This window comes from Embiotoca jacksoni, unplaced genomic scaffold, assembly GCF_022577435.1.
Source record: "Embiotoca jacksoni isolate LCO1_2020_lvr unplaced genomic scaffold, fEmbJac1.0.p SCAF_21, whole genome shotgun sequence".
Lineage (NCBI taxonomy): Eukaryota > Metazoa > Chordata > Actinopteri > Embiotocidae > Embiotoca > Embiotoca jacksoni.
In genome coordinates this window covers 2,530,697-2,552,099 of record NW_027185352.1, presented here as the reverse complement: position 1 = coordinate 2,552,099, position 21,403 = coordinate 2,530,697, and the positions used below count along the sequence as shown (strand labels likewise).

The 21,403-nt window shown below is 41.4% G+C and overlaps 1 protein-coding gene across 1 annotated transcript; it reads right to left on the bottom strand.

Annotated features, from left to right (window-relative positions):
- Positions 1-1,874: 1,874 nt before the first annotated feature.
- dera (deoxyribose-phosphate aldolase (putative)) lies at positions 1,875-14,521 on the bottom strand. The gene is made up of 9 exons (XM_069156398.1): positions 14,361-14,521; positions 12,672-12,769; positions 11,123-11,270; positions 10,749-10,844; positions 10,472-10,606; positions 6,948-7,076; positions 4,749-4,861; positions 2,296-2,445; positions 1,875-2,208 (listed from the first exon to the last, which is right to left on the bottom strand). Exons 1-9 carry the CDS (start codon positions 14,389-14,391, stop codon positions 2,152-2,154), a joined length of 957 nt encoding a protein of 318 aa, XP_069012499.1. The 5' UTR covers positions 14,392-14,521; the 3' UTR covers positions 1,875-2,151.
- Positions 14,522-21,403: the final 6,882 nt, after the last annotated feature.

The following is a 21,403-nucleotide window of genomic DNA, read 5'->3' as shown; positions in this document are numbered from 1 at the left end:
GCTGAAACCTCCTTTTTGATCAATCAGGAGAGTGTGTGGCAATTTTTCTAACCTGATGAAAAAGACAGTGTGACGTGTGAGTGTGTGTGTGTGTGTGTGTGTGTGTGTGTGTGAAAGAGAGAAAGAGATCTTTATGGATGGCCTAGGGAATCAATCAAGCAGAATCAAGTTCCAGTCTGTGTGCCTCTGTCTTATCAAGTGGCAGTGTGCTGACCGATAGTCCAGATTTGACATGATCTGCATGCCTTTGTGTAAGCGAGACTAATCCATCAACTGCAGACTGCATAGGCTCAATCATTCGTGCTTACACACTTCACACAGAGAGGGAACATTTTATCTCCCAGGAGGAAATATAAAGAAAAACTAATTGCATAAAATAAGGCAGCATGAACTGTTTCAGTCAATAAATCATGCAGATCATCAGTAGCATTAAAGTTCATTTTGGAAAAAGCCTTTGGACATCATCTGAGCTCAAAGTCCACTTGAATTCTTTTGATGTGATTTCAAACACATTATATTGTCTTCAGATTTTACTGTGACCATAGTTACATAGTTAGGTCACGTCTTAACAGTTTAAAAAAAAAAAATTCATGTTTTAGGAGCGCCAGCAGTCTCTCTCCATGTAACATGTAACAACAACAACCAGGAATAGTTAAGTGATTTAAGAATTAAGCTGTTGATGACAGAGAAAAAGAAACTAATTAAGCAAACTCCATTCACTAATGAAGATTTAGATTAGATTTAGTTGAAAGCCCTGGAACAAGCATGGATTTCAAGTTAGGATTATTTTGCCAAATTGCTTCAAATTCATGAACAAAACCATAATGACGCTCTGGTTGCTTTAAAAGAAAATCATCATTTTGCTTCTGACTGCTCGTGTTTCTTACCTTGTTGTAGTGATGTCAGTGTTCCCAGCTATCAGCAGGTAAATCGAATGTTACCATAAATGCAGTTTTGCACACCTGGATTAGAAATGTTATAAACCATTCTTCCTGGCAGATCCTCTTATGCTCCATTGGATTGGATAGGAAAGATCTGCAGCTCTTCAGGTCTCTCCAAAGATATTTTATGGGTTTTAGGACAGTCAGGGATTTTCTCCCAAAGTCACTCCAGCATTGTCTTGGCTGTATGCTGTGGGCATTTGTGGTACTGCTTTCAATCCAGGTAATCCTTCCCACAATCTCTGACTCTGTCTTATTTTTTCTCCTGACATGCAGTTTAAATTGTGTTACCTTATATACATACACAGTATAATCTGTGTAGAAAGCACCGTTTTATTGACCAGACCTCAGCAGAAGAGCATTCAAAGTTCTGTATAAATCCACCACCTTCAATTTGGAACTCAGCATGGCCTCATTCCCAGCTCTTCCACCAGAGTCCTGAAGCCAGCCCACTCCCCATTACTTGTTCATCAAATCCCATATTTTAACCAAATGCTTGCATCCTCTTCCCTCCACAATGAACTCATTCATGTATCCTCAACTCCGGTCAAGGTCATGGTCTGTGCTATCTTGATTAAAAAAGAAAAGAAAGAAGAAAGTTTTCTGTCTTCAAATTAGGCCTCGACTGTATGAGCTGTTCAATCAGATGTTTTAAACTCACTTAACCTCTGATTAATCCCTGGTGCTCTTCAGTTGGCCAAGTTTCCCACTAATGAAATTGAGAGCAAAGGCAAAGCCTCAATAACAGATTCAGCACACATCGCTGGGACAAGTTCGACTTGTCAAACATCTGCATAAGCAGCATAAAATGCAGGTTTCCTCGATGTGATGGAACCTTCTTTCCGGAGTCCCGTTTTAGCACCACTGTACGTGAACAGCGCTTTCCGTCTCCAGTTCTAGTTAACAAGTTCCAAAATCACAAGAACAAAGGAAACAGGCATGTATTATGTTTTATTTTAAAAAGGTTTGTGAAGGGCCACAAAGGACAAAACTTAACTCTTCATTATTTCCTTAACTCTATACCGCCAGTTATTCCTTCACATGACCGACAGGCACAATACGCTGAATTAGCATGTCTGTAAAGACTGTGGCAAGGTTCACAGAAGAGATGCGTTAGTGTCCCTCACAAATAAGCGCCAACTTCTCTGACTGAGGCTTGTGTGGTGAGTCTGACTTTCCATCATCATCACAACAGGAACCGTCAGAATATTCAGGCCATCGGTAGCTCATGAAAGGCTGCATACTGTCCAGTCACGTGATGGTAGATCTGTGCAAGCGAGAACAAATGATACAGAAATGTATACGAAAAAGTAAGGTGCCTCCAGTATATGCTGTGTGTGTATGGAGTTCTTACCTGCCTCTCGATGTCAGCCAACAGGCTGCTGGCTCCCAGACGGAACAGGTGAGGGCAGAGCCAGTCGTTGCCCAGCTCCTCTTTGATCAGAGCGAGCCACACCAGAGACTCCTGAGCTGTCCGGATCCCCCCCGCCGGCTTAAAGCCCACCTGAGAGAACACATTCACAACTCTGTCAATAAAACATGATGACACACCAAGGTATTTAACAGCTTTAAGAGTTTACATGTAATGTAGAATAAGTAATTTTCATTTGAAACCAAGTCCCATTTGCTCTGCTTAATTAACACCTTGACACCAGAACCCATCGGTCACATGGAGGAGCAACAGACCCGCCAGGAAATCACAATCTTCCAGGTGCAATAATTGAATGCAAACTCCACCAATCTCTGCAATATTTGTGGGAGCTAGAAATTCTGCAGAATTTCCATAAATCAAACCAGTGCTAAAGGCCAGTCCAAAGTAAGCCGTAACAAACAAAAGCTCTTGAACCTTTTCCGTCATCAGCGAAACCAACTACAGGCCGGTTGACCGGGACAAACGGCCAAACTGGCGGTGATGCTGTTTATTGGAAATGTGGTCATATCTTAAAAATGATCGGCTACCAACTGTCACGGCTGCCTGTCAGCCCAGTCTCATAGTATTTGTTAGATGACATCCAGTTGTGTGATTGCACTGTTTTTTTGTGCATATAGTATGTTTGAATGAATATTCAAAAAGCATTTGAAACATAATGTTTTACACATGTACAGTGGTGTGAAAAAGTGTTTGCCCCCTTCCTGATTTCCAATTTTTTTGCATGTTTGTCACACTTAAATGTTTCAGATCATCAAACAAATTTAAATATTAGTCAAAGATAACACAAGTAAACACAAAATGCAGTTTTTAAATGACGGTTTTTATTATTAAGGGAGAAAAAAAATCCAAACCCACATGGCCCTGTGTGAAAAAGTGTTTGCCCCCTCCTGTTAAATCATAACTTAACTGTGGTTTATCACACCTGAGTTCAATTTCTCTAGCCACACCCAGGCCTGATTACTGCCACACCTGTTTTTAATCAAGAAATCACTTAAATAGGACCTGCCTGACAAAGTGAAGTAGACCAAAAGATCCTCAAAAGCTAGACATCATGCTGAGATCCAAAGAAATTCAGGAACAAATGAGAAAGAAAGTAATTGAGATCTATCAGTCTGGAAAAGGTTCGAAAGCAATTTCTAAAGCTTTGGGACTCCAGAGAACCACAGTGAGAACCATTATCCACAAATGGAGAAAACATGGAACAGTGGTGAACCTTCCCAGGAGCGGCCGGCCGACCAAAATTACCCCGAGAGCGCAGCGACGACTCATCCGACAGTTCACAAAAGACCCCACAACAACATCCAAAGAACTGCAGGCCTCACTTGCCTCAGTTAAGGTCAGTGTTCATGACTCCACCATAAGAAAGAGACGGGGCAAAAATGGCTGCATGGCAGAGTTCCAAGACCAAAACTACCGCTGAGCAAAAAGAACATTAAGGCTCGTCTCATTTTTGCCAGAAAACATCTTGATGATCCCCAAGACTTTTGGGAAAATACTCTGTGGACTGACGAGACAAAAGTTGAACTTTTTGGAAGGTGTGTGTCCCGTTACATCTGGCGTAAAAGTAACACCGCATTTCAGAACAAGAACCTCATACCAACAGTAAAACATGGTGGTGGTAGTGTGATGGTCTGGGGCTGTTTTGCTGCTTCAGGACCTGGAAGACTTGCTGTGATAAATGGAACCATGAATTCTACCGTCTACCAAAACATCCTGAAGGAGAACGTCCGGCCATCTGTTCGTGACCTCAAGCTGAAGCCAACTTGGGTTCTGCAGCAGGACAATGATCCAAAACACACCAGCAAGTCCACCTCTGAATGGATAAAGAAAAACAAAATGAAGACTTTGGAGTGGCCTCGTCAAAGTCCTGACCTGAATCCTGTTGAGATGCTGTGGCATGACCTTAAAAAGGAGGTTCATGCTGGAAAACCCTCCAATGTGTCTGAATTACAACAACTCTGTAAAGATGAGTGGGCCAACATTCCTCCACAGCTGTAAAAGACTCATTGCAAGTTATCGCAAACGCTTGATTGCAGTTGTTGCTGCTAAGGGTGGTCCAACCAGTTATTAGGTTTAGGGGGCAAACACTTTTTCACACAGGGCCATGTGGGTTTGGATTTTTTTTCTCCCTTAATAATAAAAACCTTAATTTAAAAACTGCATTTTGTGTTTACTTGCGTTATCTTTGACTAATATTTAAATTTGTTTGATGATCTGAAACATTTAAGTGTGACAAACATGCAAAAAAAAGAAATCAGGAAGGGGTAAACACTTTTTCACACCACTGTAGTTTATGTATTCTATACTGCAGCCAGATTGTTTTGTGAAGTCCTCATTAACTAGGAATTATTCATAACACACAAAAACTACTGTACCTTGTGGCCTGTCGACAGGAAGTAGTCACGGATGGCTCTCACCATCACTATGGCAACGGGGTAAGTAGCATTGACAGCCTCCTTTCCTGTAGATGTCTTAATGAAGTCAGAACCTGTTGGTTTTAAACAGGTGATATGTATTCTTCAGCACACCGAGCATGTCATCAAGTCCAGCAGATATTGTCATGTCGCACTCATAATTCATCTGTCACATTCACTATGTTGAAACAGGAGAATTCAACATCGGCTGAGCTGCTACAGTAGAGAAGCAGAGTCAGCGACGGCGCTGGTTCAGACAGAGAACGGACCAGACATTACTTTGACAGCCCAGCCCGGCCAGACAAGAACATATGCTGCTGCTGATGGCTCACAGAGGGCAGCTGCATGTTCATCAATAAAACCCTTCATTTTTCCTTCCCTTCCTTCATGGCCAATTATGTTTTATCAGCTTTCCTGATAAAAATAGAAGATGAAATGACGCTCTTTAATAGATTACCCACAAACTGCAGGCTTCAGGAAAGCAAAAAAAACCCCCAAAAAACAGCCCTTCTGCCTCCCTGGTGTATAATGACTGTTCATTACGGAGCAGAACAAGATGAACATTTTCCAGTTCATTAAAGACATGTTCTATGTATTTTTTCAGTCAGGTCTTTTTTTCAGCTGCTCTCCCCTCTTCCTCAAACTGGCATAATCCTTAGGATTCGTTATGGGGAGTCTTAATTACCAGATAATGGATAACGGTTATTAAATGCGGGTGGCGGTAATGAAGCTCTATTCATTTGCGTGGGCAGGGGGATACTGGTGGGGGAAAGCAAAGTAAAATAGCCTGCATCAGAGATTAATAGGTGAAATTATCATTCAATTTCAGAAATCTCATTCGCAATTCATAGGAACAAGGGGAGATTAAGGAGCGAGTGTGGCGACAAAAGCAATGCATTTTAATAATGATCTCTATCAGAGCCCCTTACAATTTGGTTCTGTAATCGGCTTATGTGATGGCTAGTTAAGCAGACTGTGTGTGCGTGTGTGTGTGTGCGCGCGTGCGTGTGTGTGTGTGTGCGTGTGTGTGTGTGTGTGTGTGTGTGTGTGTGTGTGTGTGTGTGTGTGTGTGTGTGTGTGTGTGTGCGTGTGTGTGTGTGTGTGTGTGTGCAACAAAAGGAGAGCTCCACTCATCAGGTCCACCTTTGTGAGAGGCAGAAGAAAAAGCTGAGCAGCAGTGCCCCAAAATGGCCAGCAACAAGAACTGCATGAAGCCTTTTACTGAAATAGACTTAAGATCATTTTAAACTCTTTAGTGCCACATGAAAGTCAGCACGTCATTACAGAAGAAAAAAAAAAAGAGCTTGCAGTTGACAGCAGAAACACACTGGGCCTCTGTGTGGCAGTAAAAACAAGTAAATGAATGAAATAGTGAGCTGTGCTTCTTCACAGGTTCATCTCTTACATTTCAGTTCTCCACAGAGATCCATCAGCCTGCACGCAAACTGATATTCATCTTTAGCCTCTGACAGGAATCTGAAGAAAAAAACCTCCCTCCACCAGTGACTGTAACACTGTAACACTCCGTCTGCAACGGGGGTGCAGCACAAGCAGCACGTAGCAGTAGTTTAAATGACCCGTCTGTGAACACACAGGGAGCATTTAGGCGTAGAGTGGATCATTTAACTTTTGGCAGCATTAACACCACATCACACAATCACACAGAAGAAAACAGACTTGAATCATAAAGAGACACTTTGGGTGAACCGGTGGAGGCAGACGGCCGCCCTCCCTGAGCCCGGTTCCGTCCGAGGTTTCTTCCTGTTAAAGTGGACTTTTTTCCTCCTAGCATGTCCAATCACCACCGTTTTAACACATTCAGTGATTGATTATTTAAATGAGAATCTTCCAGATTATTTCTTAAACACTCGTATCTTCAAGATACCATAAAACACTTCTTTGTTCACATAATTACTAGAAACATACTAGACTCATGTGGCATTTACAGCAACATGTTTTAGGGAGATGTGTCCATCTATGACCCAAACCTAGATATGACAGTAAACTTCTGACAGAATGAGAATAAAGAAGCTGAAATGTTGAGCAAATGTTCATTTAAAATAATGGCACCTGTTCCGTTAAATTAATGTTTAACGAGATATAAACGGTGATGATCGCAGACATCAAACATGTCAGAGCGCGTTGAGTGGTGAGACTGACCAGCCATCATAGCGACCATGCTGGCCTTGTAGACGTTGGTGAACGTGCCCAGCTCTCCGATGGCCAGGATGGTCTTCATGTGGGTGTCGCCGCAGGCCTCCCGAAACTGACGGATCTCGTCGTACATGGCTGCGGAGGGAGAGACAGAAAACACTCACGAAACATACTTCGTCCATGATCCCTGCAGGAACACGAGCTTTTAATCCCTTCAACGGCTGATAGCAACTAAACAACACGGGAACCAACGTGTTGGAACTTTTTAAACGTAAACTGAAAACCTACCTCTTCAGCCTTGCTTTTAATTAAAATGTTTTTTAAACATATATTTATTTTATTATATTTACTTTTAAAGTTTATTTTTATCTATTTTCTTTTCTTTCTTTATTTCCTTCACTTTCATCATCCTTTTATTGCTCATACCTGTTCTTTCTTGTTTTATCCTCGTCGCTGTTTAATTTATTGTCCTCTTTTTTATTCTTTTTTTTTAGTTTCTAGTTCTTATCTCACTCTATTTTACCATTCTTATTATCATTTTAGCTTTTAATCTATCTTCGACATTTCTATTATCTCAATTGTCTTGCGTGCGTTGGTCTCAGGTTTTTTTAATTGTCTTTTTTTTTTCTCTTTAAATTTTTTTAAATGTTTTTTTTTTTTTAATTAATTTTATTTTGCTGGTCTACAACCGTCTGTCTTATTATTGGCCTGTCAATCATCTGTCAGCCACTTTGAACTTCACCAAAATGTACGAACAGAGCTATATATATATATATATAAAGTTTGATTGATTAATTGTAGACCCACAAATGGAAACAAATATAAATGAAAGTAATAAAAGAAAACTGTTGTTGTGTTAAGTTGCAGCTGGTTGTGTTATTTACACCTCGTCACCCTCGGCCCCATAAGAGCCCTGTGCTGCCACCAGGCCCACAGTGATCTTGCTGGATGGACGCCGTCCACGTTGCTGTTGCCAAGCAGCGTTCTTCTCAAGTCTGAACCACTTGAACATAATTTTCCATGTCATAACCTCAAACTCAGACATATAATCTGAAGTACAGTGCTATCTTGTGCTGATGGAAAGTATTGTTTTAAAAAGCATAAATTTTAAGATTGAAAAAATATACATATTTTGTTGATTGTGGATTAAAACCACGCGAGGATGGAATGTGATTTTTTTTTTTTTTTTATCTATTGTAGGTGCTATTAAGCTTCTGGTTTTTGAGGCACTAACTGTTTTCTGCTTACAGATGCCGATCCCGCCACGGCAGCAGGAGAACATGGAGAGTCTGAAATATTTGCTTGATCCTCCTTAAAAGAAAATCCCTCCCCAGGTGTGTCTAGGTTTGAACTCGCATCGGACACACTGAACCACTATGATCCTCTGCAGCCTGTCTTTGAACTTTCCTTTGCGATATCATTTCGTACATCAGCAAACTAAACCTCCTTGAGTCGTCTCCTTTAGTCTTGTTGTTGTCTGTATGAACAGAATTAACATAAATATTGTCAAAGTTTCTGGACTTCATATTTTGACTCTTCTGACATACATGATGACGTAATAACTCCAAGGCTCACATAGATAAGTATGTTGTGTGTTATGTGCTCAACGCCAAACTGTAAAAATATAGTGCTACCATGCCATTTTCATGCAAAAGGGTTTTCATGGTGCCGAGTCATGCTTCCATTCCACTAAACCTCACCTCCTAACTCACTGACTGAGCTAAAGGAATATCTAAACATAAGAGATGTTGGTTGAAAGAGATGGAAATGGGGAATTAGCGAGAAAGTGGTTCAAAGAAGGCGAGAGCTTCGAGTGCTTGTGCAGAATCAGTGTACGTTTAAATGTACAACGGGTAATTAGCTGCGGTAATGAGGGACGTAACAGATGAACCGGGTCGGGAATGAGACGGCGCCGCCAAACCGCTGCCACTAACACTGGAAGGCTGCTAACTGAAACCAGACAAGGCGCCTCCTACAACACAGACCTGTTCGTGTTGTAGAGAACTAAAGGAGCGTTCTCACAGATACCAGTCCATTTCATTTACATTTTTATTCCATGTTTTGCAGCTTTGCATTTTATTTGGATCATTCTCCTTCAATAAAAGTGTATTTGATATCTCGCATGTGGCTTTGACTTCCAAGTGAACATTTTACGGATATAGAATGGTATTTTTTGTTCATATCGCTCGGCGCTAATTTCCAGATTAGTTTAACAACTTCAGCGACCAGTGTCAGCGGTTCAGTGCATCGGCATTAAAGTCCAGTGTTTTTTCACACATTAATGTAAAGCAAGATTTTCCGGTCACACGGGGAAGCTAGCTGAGCTAGCGAGCAGCTGCTTGAGCTCGTTTGAACTCTCTTGTGTAGAGATGAAACTCATGATTTGTTATCTTTTATTGTGGATTAATCTGCTGATTTCTTTTCTCCATGAATTGATTGATGGATGTTTGATTGATTGGTTTGTTAAAAATCCAAACATCATCTCAATTGCTTTCACAAGAGCTCTAAATGATTATCAAGACGATTGCTGGTTAAACTGATCCTGCTGGCACCTCAATCTCATTCTCACACACACGTCAGCCCGTTGCTGGGACCTGGGATGTGTGATTTTTTTTTTTAAATAACATGTTTTTTTCATTAGGGATTAAAGTTATTACCGGGACACACGCTTTGATCTGGATTCTCAGAAGATGGAAGCAGACACTTTGTGTCCAGATTTGTTGTTGATCCATCCTTGAAGAAAACCCCGTTCATGTTTGAGGTAAACAAAGTTCCCCCATGTTGATTTTAGCCACTTTTTGTGGAGAAGAAGGTGATGTTAGAAGTTTGGCTTTCTCTGCTGCTTTGTGTGACACCCGTTACCGAGTCTGTCGGGCAGTGGAGGAGGAAACAGGCAGGCAGAAAATCTCCATTCGTTGCAGTTTTTTGTCCAACAGCAGTAACAAGCAATTGTACATCATATAATAACCAGTGACACCAGTAAACCGCTGCAATGCTAATCGATGCGTACGGTCTCTAATGTGTGTCTGCACCATTGGTAGATTGTTTTTGCCATATTTTATACAGTCAAGCTTAAATACACACCATTTTTAAAAAGTGAAGCTTTGAACTTTTAGCAGGGTAAAAGACTTTAACATCTCTTCCCGCAAAGTTAAAACATGGATTTGAAATAAGCAGACTTGTCAGCAATTATTATACATTTCACGTCTTTACAAATTTTGAACGTATGAATTATTCCGATGTTCTTCCTGTTACGTGTGTCTTGTTGTGTGTCTATGTACGAGTGTTGGTGGGCTGTTAGTTAATGTGTAGTAGAAGGTTGTATTGTTTTCTCTTTAACTTACCATTTTGCACCTGCAGTAGGTGCAAAATGAGCTCGTAGCTAAATCTGGTACAGAGCATCTCCTCTCTTTTTGAAATGTAATATATTCTTTACCTGGTCTCCACTGTAAATAAACTTAAACTTAAGGTGTCAGGGTAACAGCAACCTGTCCAAAAAATGACTTTCTCCCGGTGAGGCCCCAGCCTACCTTCCCACTGTCCTGTGAGGGCCAGTGTCCTGTTGATGACGATGTCTATCTCGGTGGCACCGTCAGTCACCGCCATGCGGACTTCCTGCAGGCGGGTCTGCAGCGGCGTCTGGCCTGCTGGGAAACCAGTGGCCACTGGGAAAGCAAAGAAAACACACCATCAGTGACACTCAGGGACGTTGCCTACTCTACACACACCGTCACACACTTCAGCTCGGCGTTCGTTTCCCTGGCGTAAAGGGTTCCTACAGATGGGATTCGGTTTGAAGGGATTTACCTGAGGCAACAGGAAGGCGGGAGTTGGCAGCTTTTAGTGATTTGACGGCATCAGCCACACGAGATGGATACACACACACCGCTGCTGTAGTTATTCCTGACACACAACACAACACGGGAAGCAGAGCTGTGAGGAAACGTGGTGATAACCCGGTCTGTGTCTCCCTCTGCAGGTTGAATATATACTTTCATCAGGTTCCATATTTGCTGAAAGTGAAAGTCTACTGTTCTCATCAAATAATAAGCAAAATTATTTAATTTGTTTCTTTGGATTTTTAATAGAGCATCACAGTGGCCATAACAGTTCACAGTATGCTGATAATAGTGTGTGAACCCTGATCCGTTTGTGATGTTTGTGAAAGCAGCAGGAGAAACCTTTGTCATGCATGTCCATCTTTTTGAGCTGGTCGTATCGGATCGGCTGGATGGCTTTCATACACAGCCGATGGACGTTAGACGGTGTGTCGTCTCCGGCCAGAGTCGTCAGGTCGATACACGTCAGAGCCTTCAGCAGCCACGCGGTCTGCAGGACGAACAACGAGGGAGAAGATGGTCTCACTTTGGATCCATCTTCTGAGATAAACATGATTGTTTTACAAAGCAGCAAACAGCATGGAGATTAGTGGGACATCAACTTCTGAGACACTTCCTGTAGGTCTCACCAATTCAGTGTCACGTGCGAAATTACAAAATCGTCAGTCATCAGATTTGGTCATTTTGTTAAAACTGTTGGTTTGTGACCACTTTTTTATTATTTGATATTTGGTTGAGGGTTAGCAGTCAACAGAATGGAAAAAATATACAGACACAGACATGTAGGTACAGACATCCATACATTACATTATAACCAACGACAGGTGAAGCTCATGGTATAAAGCCTGGGACACACTGCCTGCATGGCGTGGGTTTAGTTTAGTGTGTGTGTGTGTGTGTGTGTGTGTGTGTGTGTGTGTGTGTGTGTGTGTGTACACAGTGTTTACTACACACTGCTACTGTCAGCTCTATCTTTCTACAGTGAGCTTTCCCTTTAATAAGGTGTTCAGGGATCAATGTCTGAGGTCCAATAACTGAGGACTTGTAACCAAAAAGCACACACGATTTTTATTTACCCACATTTAGAGCAAGACACAGAGGGAGAGAGAGAGAGAGAGAGAGAAAGAGAGAGAGAGAGAGAGAGAGAGAGGGAGGAGGAGGGAGTGAGAGAGGGAGAGAAAGAGAGAGAGAGAGAGAGAGAGAGGGAGGAGGAGGGAGTGAGAGAGGGAGCGAGAGAGAGAGAGAGAGAGAGAGAGAGAGAGAGAGAGAGAGAGAGGGAGGAGGAGGGAGTGAGAGAGGGAGAGAGAGAGAGAGAGAGAGAGAGAGAAAGAAAGATGGAGAGAGAAAGAAAGATGGAGAGAGAAAGAGGGAGAGAGAGAGAGGAGGGAGTGAGAGAGGGAGAGAAAGAGAGAGAGAGAGAGAGAGAGAGAGAGAGAGAGGGAGGAGGAGGGAGTGAGAGAGGGAGAGAGAGAGAGAGAGAGAAAGAAAGATGGAGAGAGAAAGAGGGAGAGAGAGAGAGAGAGAGAGAGAGAGAGAGAGAGAGGAGCATGCTGTAATAATACCACCCTTCATCTGTTAAATCAGAATTAACAGAATCGGAGCACAAGTTGGTTTTTTGATCATATTTTCTGGTATAAATCTGATCTCAGATCTTTTCCGTCTGTTTTTGCTGCGAACCAAAAACGTCACGTCACGCATGAAAACAGGCGAGAGACTTATTCTGTGGAAGATCAGCCGCAGAAGTGAGACGTTACACGTGCTGCTCATGCAGATCAAGATGATCCGCAATCACCACCCATACAATGTATATTATATAATAATATATCATAATCTGTGTTAAGTTAAAGTAGGTCATCGTGTCCACTGCATGATCCACATAAAGAGAGCTCACCTGCCACTGCTTCTTGGGAATCTTCTTCCCTTGAATGAGCTCGGCCCTCTTCAGCACAGCCTGTGTGTTCACTCTCACTTTGGATATCCACTCCAGGTCTGATGTCCCAAAAAAAGAAATACACACAAAGTATATAAATATGTTTGGCCTTGATCCGTTTCAGTATTTGCATTAGTTTCTTTCACCAGGCCGTAACATTTAAACTTTCCACTAACAGTCAGCAGTTTCTTTGAAAGAGCTGTCGGACATATTGAGAAAAGTGGTCAGATAAGAACATTCGGCTCCTTTTACTTTGTTTTATCCAACAAAGTATCCTACAATCATATGCTGGAGATAATAGAAATTGCATTCTTTTCACTTTTAAAACTTGACCGATGCTAGTTTCCTCATGTAACTCTAGGAGTCTAACCCAAACAGGCGTGTTAATTAAAAGATGACACAAATCTAATTCCTTTTAGTAAGTTCAAGCAAAATGTTCACGAACAAAATGAAAGAAATCTTGCACGGGGGTTTGGAAAATGTTTAACCGCCGTCATCTAGACGCCGTCATGCAGAGCCTCGATGGACCGGTCATGTTTAACACCCAGCATCTCTTCCACTCTGGGAACTGGACTCAACCAGCCCGACCATGTGAAGAAGTAAAATGGTGCCGAGGACACTGTGTAGGGGATTTTTCTTTGTCTGCCCACCTATATATATGCGTTTTTTGATATATACTTACCAACATCTCCATAATAGGAGTATTGATTTTGTGTAGTTCACAGTATAAAGTGCTGGATTGTGTGTGTCGGTGTGATGTCGGACCTTTTTGTGTCACTACACAGGAAAACAGCAGCTGATGAGCAGAAGTGTGCATTTGAAATTATAGGGAATATAGTTCATGAAAGATATGTGTTGTAATGCATAGGATTTATGACAAACGTGTGTTGGCAGGACTCATGATGGCCATGTGACTTCCTGGGGAACTCATCGATAGAAACAATGAGATCCGAATGGTTCATGAAGACAATTTCACTTCAGCTGCTCTCATGAGACACTCGATGTTCAATAAACCATCAGACTCGGAAGGCTCTGTGTGATTATGACGTGGTGTGAAGGGACCAGGCTATCGGTCTACCCCCCCACACACACACACACACACACACACACACCCACACACACACGCTCCTGTCATCGGTCACGTCTTCCTCTGCGCATGTCAGCTGGTTTGATTACATTCAAACTAATAGTGAACTACAGAGTTAACTGGTCAGCTGACGCTCATTATGTCGTGAAGGAGTCATATGCTGCAGTAAAAATGAAGTTAGACAATAAAATAGTTTGTAACAAAATGTAGAAGCGTTTTAATAACTGCTGATTTATTACAGCATGCCTACGTCACGTATGTTCGGAGTTATTGAGTAACCTGTGGATGTTCCTCCGGTCAGTCACCTCCATAATGTTACTTATTAAAACAAGTTCAGGCTTGACTAGCTATCCGTCCTGACTGCTGGACTTGTAATATGAAACGGTGAAAGGTAAAAGTATGTGCAAGTCAAGAATTATTAAATGAAGGTCGTCTATCATATTCGTAAAATGAAAAGTTGTGATTGAGTGAAAGCGGTACAAAGATCACCACACGTGTTTAAACTGAACCTGCCGTCACAGTTACAGTTTATTCCGGTTCAGTCTCGACATGGTTTCACTTACCGAGCATCGTCCCTGGATTTCTAGCAGTCATGTTTATGATTAGGAAGTATTCCTGAAATGAACAGCAACTCTGTCCTCGAGCCTCACTGATCTGTAGTTATGATTCCCTGAACACAACAGCATCTCCGAGGATGAGGAAGAGGATCCGCCAGTCTGCTTCTTCTTCGTCTTCTTTAAGGATTGACAGCAGAGCCGTTGCTTTACTGCCCTCTGCTGGATTTAACCTCCTTCAACGTCTATTTTCTTTGAGGACGTATATTTATTCAAATTCCTCTCAAAATCATATTTATTTCTGCCTTCCACTTCTGTCATTCTGGCCAACTCATTTCTATTCTTTAACAGATCCTCTTCCCCTCATTTCTCTCCTGTGAAACTATCTTTTGTTTGTTTTTTAACAAACAGAAAAGAGGTTTCATTAATCTGAACCAGTGATTCTGGGAGTTTAAATTCTCCCAGTTATGGTGTTTTTTTTTTTTTTTTATCTAAATTTGTTCCAGAGTGGTCTGGTTGGGAAAAAGAAGCAACGAAATTGCATTTTGAGTGAGCATTCTAACAAATAAAATAACAGCTTCACAAACCAAGGAACATTTTAAACACCATTTATGTTTTTGTAAATGATAATTATTCTGTTACGTTTTTTGAGCAATGGTGTATTGCAGTTTGACTGATGAAGAACAAGAGTAAGACTGACTGTGTTTCAATCTTTATTTTGTGCGTCTGTTGAAAAAATAAAGGTTTCACAACCTTAGCACTGTTACACAAAAAACAATGTTGTGCTTTAACTAAAAAATATCCTCTCAAAACACTCAATAGTGCAAAAAAACAAATACTATTCAATATTAAAATAAGCCTGTCCCAGGCCATAACACCGTTTAAACTTTTTTAAAGGATGGTGACAGATGAAAAATGCTATTATTCATCAGTAAGTAAAAAAACAATTCCATATACATTCGACTTAGCGATATCACTAGAAAAAAAAAACTACATCTGTGCAAAGTACACTAAATAGATAATCAAGTATATTGATATCTATCAATCAAAAACAAGCAAACATATTCATGAATACAAAAGACAAAATCCAAACATGAATGTTCCAAAACCTGGAAGTCACTTTAAAGTTGAGACTCCAAATGTAGCTCGGAAGCTTTAATGATGTGATTTAACTCTAAGTGTTGAGCTTCTGTTGTCCTGATGACGATAATACTGTGTATGTAAATAGATCACAATGAAAGAATACCAGATAAAACATAGCTTTTTATGTTGCAGGCTTTCTCCAGAATATCGAGCTCAACTGGAAAAGACATCCAAAAACAGCAGAGCCGAGAGGGCACACAATCGTTAAGTGAGTATTCTTGTCATATAGCGCTATGTTTGGGCTACAGAGGGCTCTGCTGGTGTTACACCGCCATGTTGGACAACATGTGTTGTTTGTGTTTGCAATAACTGCTGGTACATCAGTACAAGCAGCTTCCTGATGAATATCCATCATCTTCCCTGTCATTTTCTCTCTACAAACACTATCATCTGTTTGCTCATCCTTTTTGGGAGTGGGTGATAGAGGAGAGACTTGAAAGAGGGAACCATAGGGATTTGGATGCACCATGCATCATGCATCCTATTACATGTAGGCTGTGCTGGCATGGCTCCACTAACAGGAAAACTCAGCTTTCTCCGTCAGTATAGCACGCACTGAGGAATTTACTGCTTTAGCTGACAATGTTCACCATCAACACTGAGCGGTCATGCACATAAAACCTGGCAAATGTTTCCCTTCAGCACTTTTCTGGATTGTCATAAATGACAGAAAAGATGGTCAAAATGAAAAAAAGAAGGAAAAAAAAGTTTTTTGTTTTTTTTATGTTGTTGCATATGACACATCATACCTGACATTTCCTTCTTTGTAGATGGCTTACCTGATTGTTCCTCACAACAAGACAACAGCTCGCATAACATTGGTTGAATGTACAGTACATTATGAAATATCTGAACACACACTGCCCTCCTGTGCATTTGTTTGTGCGTGCTGAGCCACAGTGTTCATGAGTTTGTTGTGCTAAGTCAGAGGTAGTTTGAAATCAGGAAAAGATACTGCAAGATGAGAACGCAGCGTACCATCAGGTTTCCTTAAACACAACGCTCCCAGATTTACAGTGAGATTAGCCATCTATAATGTCACATTGCTACTAAATCCAGGTATCACGTGTTTTATGAGGTAACGTGTGTTTTATTCTTACGATTTTTATTCTTTTTTCAAGGTAGACCAAGTCTCTAGATTTGTTTACAGCGTGACATTAATGATGAAATCAAGGTTTTAAAGCTATGTTGCACAAAAAATATACAGTATTCTGATGCAACGTCAAAGCTTTTGGTTGTGGAGGAGCAACAGGATGTGCAGATGTTGTATCATTTTCAAGACCATGTTAGTCCACTAACAGCAAGGAGAGCAAAAAACTGAGCTTATATTCTTCCCTGATGGTCTGTCAAGCAAAACTGAAAACTATCCTGGCACAAGTCATGACCAGTATATCAATATAAAAGTTTTAGTACCTGAGGCACTGCTGGACAGGACTACTTTTTTGTTCAATTTTGTTGATGTTTTGACAATAAGCTATGTAAAAGAATTGTTTGCAACCTAGATTGCCTTTTTAAAACTTTCACCAACCTTGGAGATATATCAAAAAAAATTGATTTCAGTATTTCTGTTTTTTTTGCTTCTGTGATGAAGGATGTGAGTGAGAATATGAGTTATTTGGAGGTAGGCTGATGGCTGATGTGTTTTCTAGTCAAATAAAGTCAGGATGTGCTCACTTAATTATAATCAGCAATTTGTCCTTCCCAAACTGATCGAGGTTAACAATATAACAAGAGATGCATTATGACACAGGCAACGTGAAAGATCTCTGCAGCTCCCTGTCTTTCATGGAACACCAGTTCGGATGGGAGGTGGGAGAGTCAGGAGCTGGCTCAGTTTATTAAGAAGCAAAACTCTCTCCTCAGTTGCCAGTTTTTGTCGAATCTGTCAGAAATGATGGGGTGTATGAAGAAGAGTGAACTTGTGTCTGCCTGTAGAAAGAGCCTGCAGTGGCACAAGGAGTGCATCTGATTCGCACCTCAGTACGAAGGCGATCAGAATGATGCGGCTACTGGAAATTTTCTAACTCATTTAACGGTGATGATTTTCTGAGGATCCTGAATGACAAATCCAAACAATTACAATGTGACCACTCTTTTAGTTTTGTGTCTCTCTGTTTGTTTTTAGTTGATTCTCATTGAGGAGAGTAAGTTTGGTGGACAGAACGGATGACACGTCTGCCTGAGGTCTGTTTTTTTTTTTCGCTAAACTCCATTTTATCTGTTCATTCAACAAGCTGGCAGCAGAACAGTTCAGAAAAGCTTCATTTTGATGTCTCTTGGGTTGCTGCAGTCTAAACAGCTTTGCTGAAGATGTATCAGAGGAATCTGACAATGCAGACGGGTACGGATTGATTTCTGAATCAATGATTGTTGAATAAGAGATCATTGTGGATGTACCCATGAACTGGAAACTGACATGGACATTTTCTTAATCAAACCAGATAAAATAACATAAGGAAAAAGGTCAAAAATAAGTGGTCAAGAAGTCTTTTCCCTTTGTAAGACCTGACATGTGAGCGAGGTAGAAGTTTCACAGTGTGGAAGCTTAGTCCTCCTCTTGGGACTCTCCAGCCTCTTCGTCCTGTTTTTCCTGTGAATAAAAACATAATGTAATTTAAACTCGTTTAGATATGGTATAGAATCCTACTTCACACCTGACTGGCTCACCTAAAAATGGCACAACCAGACATCCTCATTCTTCATTTACAGGGTTGGCCAACCAGAGTCATTAGCACTGTGTGCTACAGTGCATCCAGAAAGTATTCACAGCGCTTCACTTTTTACACATTTTGTTATGTTACAGCCTTATTCCAAAATGGATTGAATTCATTTTTTTCCTCAAAATTCTACACACAATACCCCATAATGATAACGTGAAAAAAATTTGTTTAAAAGTTTTTCAAATCTATTAAAAATAAAAATTGAAAAAAATCACGTATATAAGTATTCACAGCCTTTGCCATGACACTCAAAATTGAGCTCAGGTGCATCCTGTTTCCACTGATCATCCTTGAGATGTTTCTACAACTTGATTGGAGTCCACCTGGTAAATTCAGTTGATTGGACATGATTTGGAAAGACACACATCGTCTATATAAGGTCCCACAGTTGACATGTCAGAGCACAAACCAAGCCATGGAGTCCAAGGAATTGTCTGCAGACCTCATAGACAGGATTGCATCGAGGCACAGATCTGGGGAAGGGTACAGAACATTTTCTGCAGCATTGAAGGTCCCAATGAGCACAATGGCCTCCATCATCTGTAAATGGAAGAAGTTTGAACCAGAGTTCAACTAGAGTTGGCCGCCTGGCCAACTGAGCGATCGGGGGAGAAGGGCCTTAGTCAGGGAGGTGACCAAGAACCCGATGGTCACTCTGACAGAGCTCCAACGTTGCTCTGTGAAGAGAGGAGAACCTTCCAGAAGGACAACCATCTCTGCAGCACTCCACCAAGCAGGCCTGTATGGTAGAGTGGCCAGACGGAAGCCACTCCTCAGTAAAAGGCACATGACAGCCCACCTGGAGTTTACCAAAAGGCACCTGAAGGACTGTCAGACCATGAGAAACTAAATTCTCTGGTCTGATGAAACAAAGATTGAACTCTTTGGCCTGAATGCCAAGCGTCATGTCTGGAGGAAACCAGGCACCGCTCATCACCTGGCCAATACCATCTCTACGGTGAAGCATGGTGGTGGCAGCATCATGCTGTGGGGATGTTTTTCAGCGGCAGGAACTGGGAGACCAGTCAGGATGGAGGGAAAGATGAATGCAGCAATGTACAGAGACATCCTTGATGAAAACCTGCTCCAGAGCGCTCTGGACCTCAGACTGGGGCGAAGGTTCATCTTCCAACAGGACAACAACCCGAAGCACACAGCCAAGATAACAAAGGAATGTCTTCGGGACAACTCTGTGAATGTCCTTGAGAGGCCCAGGCAGAGCCCAGACTTGAACCCAATTGAACATCTCTGGAGATATCTGAAAATGGCTGTGCACCGAAGCTCCCCATCCAACCTGATGGAGCTTCAGAGGTTCTGCAAAGAAGAACGGGAGAAACTGCCCAAAACTAGGTGTGCCAAGCTTGTGGCATCATACTCAAAAAGACTTGAGGCTGTAATTGCTGCCAAAGGTGCTTCAACAAAGTATTGAGCAAAGGCTGTGAATACTTATGTATGCGTTGTATTTTCATTCTTTATTTTTGATAGATTTGCAAAAAATTTAAACAAACTTTTTTTCACTTTGTCATTATGGGGTATTGTGTGTAGAATTTTGCAGAAAAAAATGAATTTAATCCATTTTGGAATAAAGCTGTAACATAACAAAATGTGGAAAAAGTGAAGCGCTGTGAATACTTTCCGGATGCACTGTACATTACCATATATGAGTAGGTGGCTAATCCCTGACAGGAAAGAGTCATGTGCATAATTTGAACTCTGTCCTCTTTGAACCAAACCATTATACAAAATACAGTCTTACTTAACAAACTAATGTTCTTTCTTCAGACCAATGTGGTGGTACACAACTTTTCTATGTGGACTTATTCCTTTTGAGGAAAATGTTTTTTTTCCCTTCAAGTTCTGGTCCTAGTTTCATAGTTTATATTGGTCAAAACTGGTTGCAGCTGTGGCTGAGGTGGTAGATGTAAATGCAGTTAATCTTTTACCATTTTAATTTAGCTAGTAGGGCAAAAGAAATCAAGATTAAGATCTTACCTGAGTAGTTTCTTTCTGAGCGACTTGCTGTGGCTGCAAGAGAGCAGGAGGGAGAAGTTAGTATTATTCCACCATTAACAAAAACAAATTCTAGTATCTTTGCGTTATTTAGCTAACATGTCCCATGGAGGCTAGTTAGAACTCAATGTGAATCAAAAGAAAATAACTGAACAATTTTGATTTGACTGGCTAATGATTTAACTGGAAATGAATGCTAGCACCAACAACAACAAAAATAATTAAACATGAGTAATATAGAATGCGCAGTGCTACCCAAAGATATTTACATTTATTACATCTGCTGTGATTTGTGGTCAATTGAGAGCTTTGAGCGGGATTGATAATCGCAGGAAGTATGACAGGAGCACAGCAATGTACAGTGAATGCACTTGTGCACAGGTTCATTCTATCACGGCCCATGACCTAAATTTTAAGACGTAACCTAACTGAACCGGACTAGCACTGTCAAATTCTCACCCAGAAATCAAAGGTGGTGTTGTTGGTTTTTTTCACGTTTGTATGTCGTTTTTTTATCGTTTGCATACCTGTGTTCACAGACAATGGTTTTCGTAAATGAGCCCATGCAGTGATTTCCACTACATATTTATGTCTGTTTTTAATACAGTGTCGCTTGAGGGCCCAAAAATCACAGCTAGTCCTGGGACGCCCATTAACCCTCTATTCTGATCATGCTCCGCTCTAATGGCTCGACCACACGAAGGATACCAACAACCGGATCACTCAGTGCTATCGGGCTTTACAGCCCTTCAAATTCAAAGTGGTCCATAGGCCAGGGGCACAGATGGCCGTGGCTGACTTCCTCTCCTGCTCTCGGGGATGGGGGGGGGGGGGGGTAGGTTAGCTGGACGCCTCCCTGGTGGGTATGTGGTAATAGGGCACAGTTTGTGGGTCAGCTGCAGGAGAGAGAGATGGTGGGAGTGGTTCAGGGAACGGTGCTGGGCAGGGAGGTATTTGTGTTTGGTATTCACTAATTATCCTGTCTCCCTATATATATCAGCCGTAGTACTCTGGGGTGGCCTGATGAAACTGGAAGGACTTGTAGGCTGCGCTACAGACAAAGCTGACTTTAGCTCATTTGTTTTATTAGGTTATGAATCTGTTTTTGAGTCATTTAAAGGCAACAGTTCCAAAGAGGAAATGTTGAGTTGTGGCGTTGGCAGCTTATTTTGCACATAG

Bases quoted from the DNA above. Each gene is read 5' to 3' on its own strand.
- dera (XM_069156398.1), bottom strand. From the start codon at position 14,391: ATGACTGCTAGAAATCCAGGGACGATGCTCG. The intron at 12,770-14,360 runs GTAAGTGAAACC...TTGGGACATCAG, and splicing joins AAATCCAGGGACGATGCTCG to ACCTGGAGTGGATATCCAAA. The intron at 7,077-10,471 runs GTAGGCTGGGGC...CTCCCTCCGCAG, and splicing joins CCTCACAGGACAGTGGGAAG to CCATGTACGACGAGATCCGT.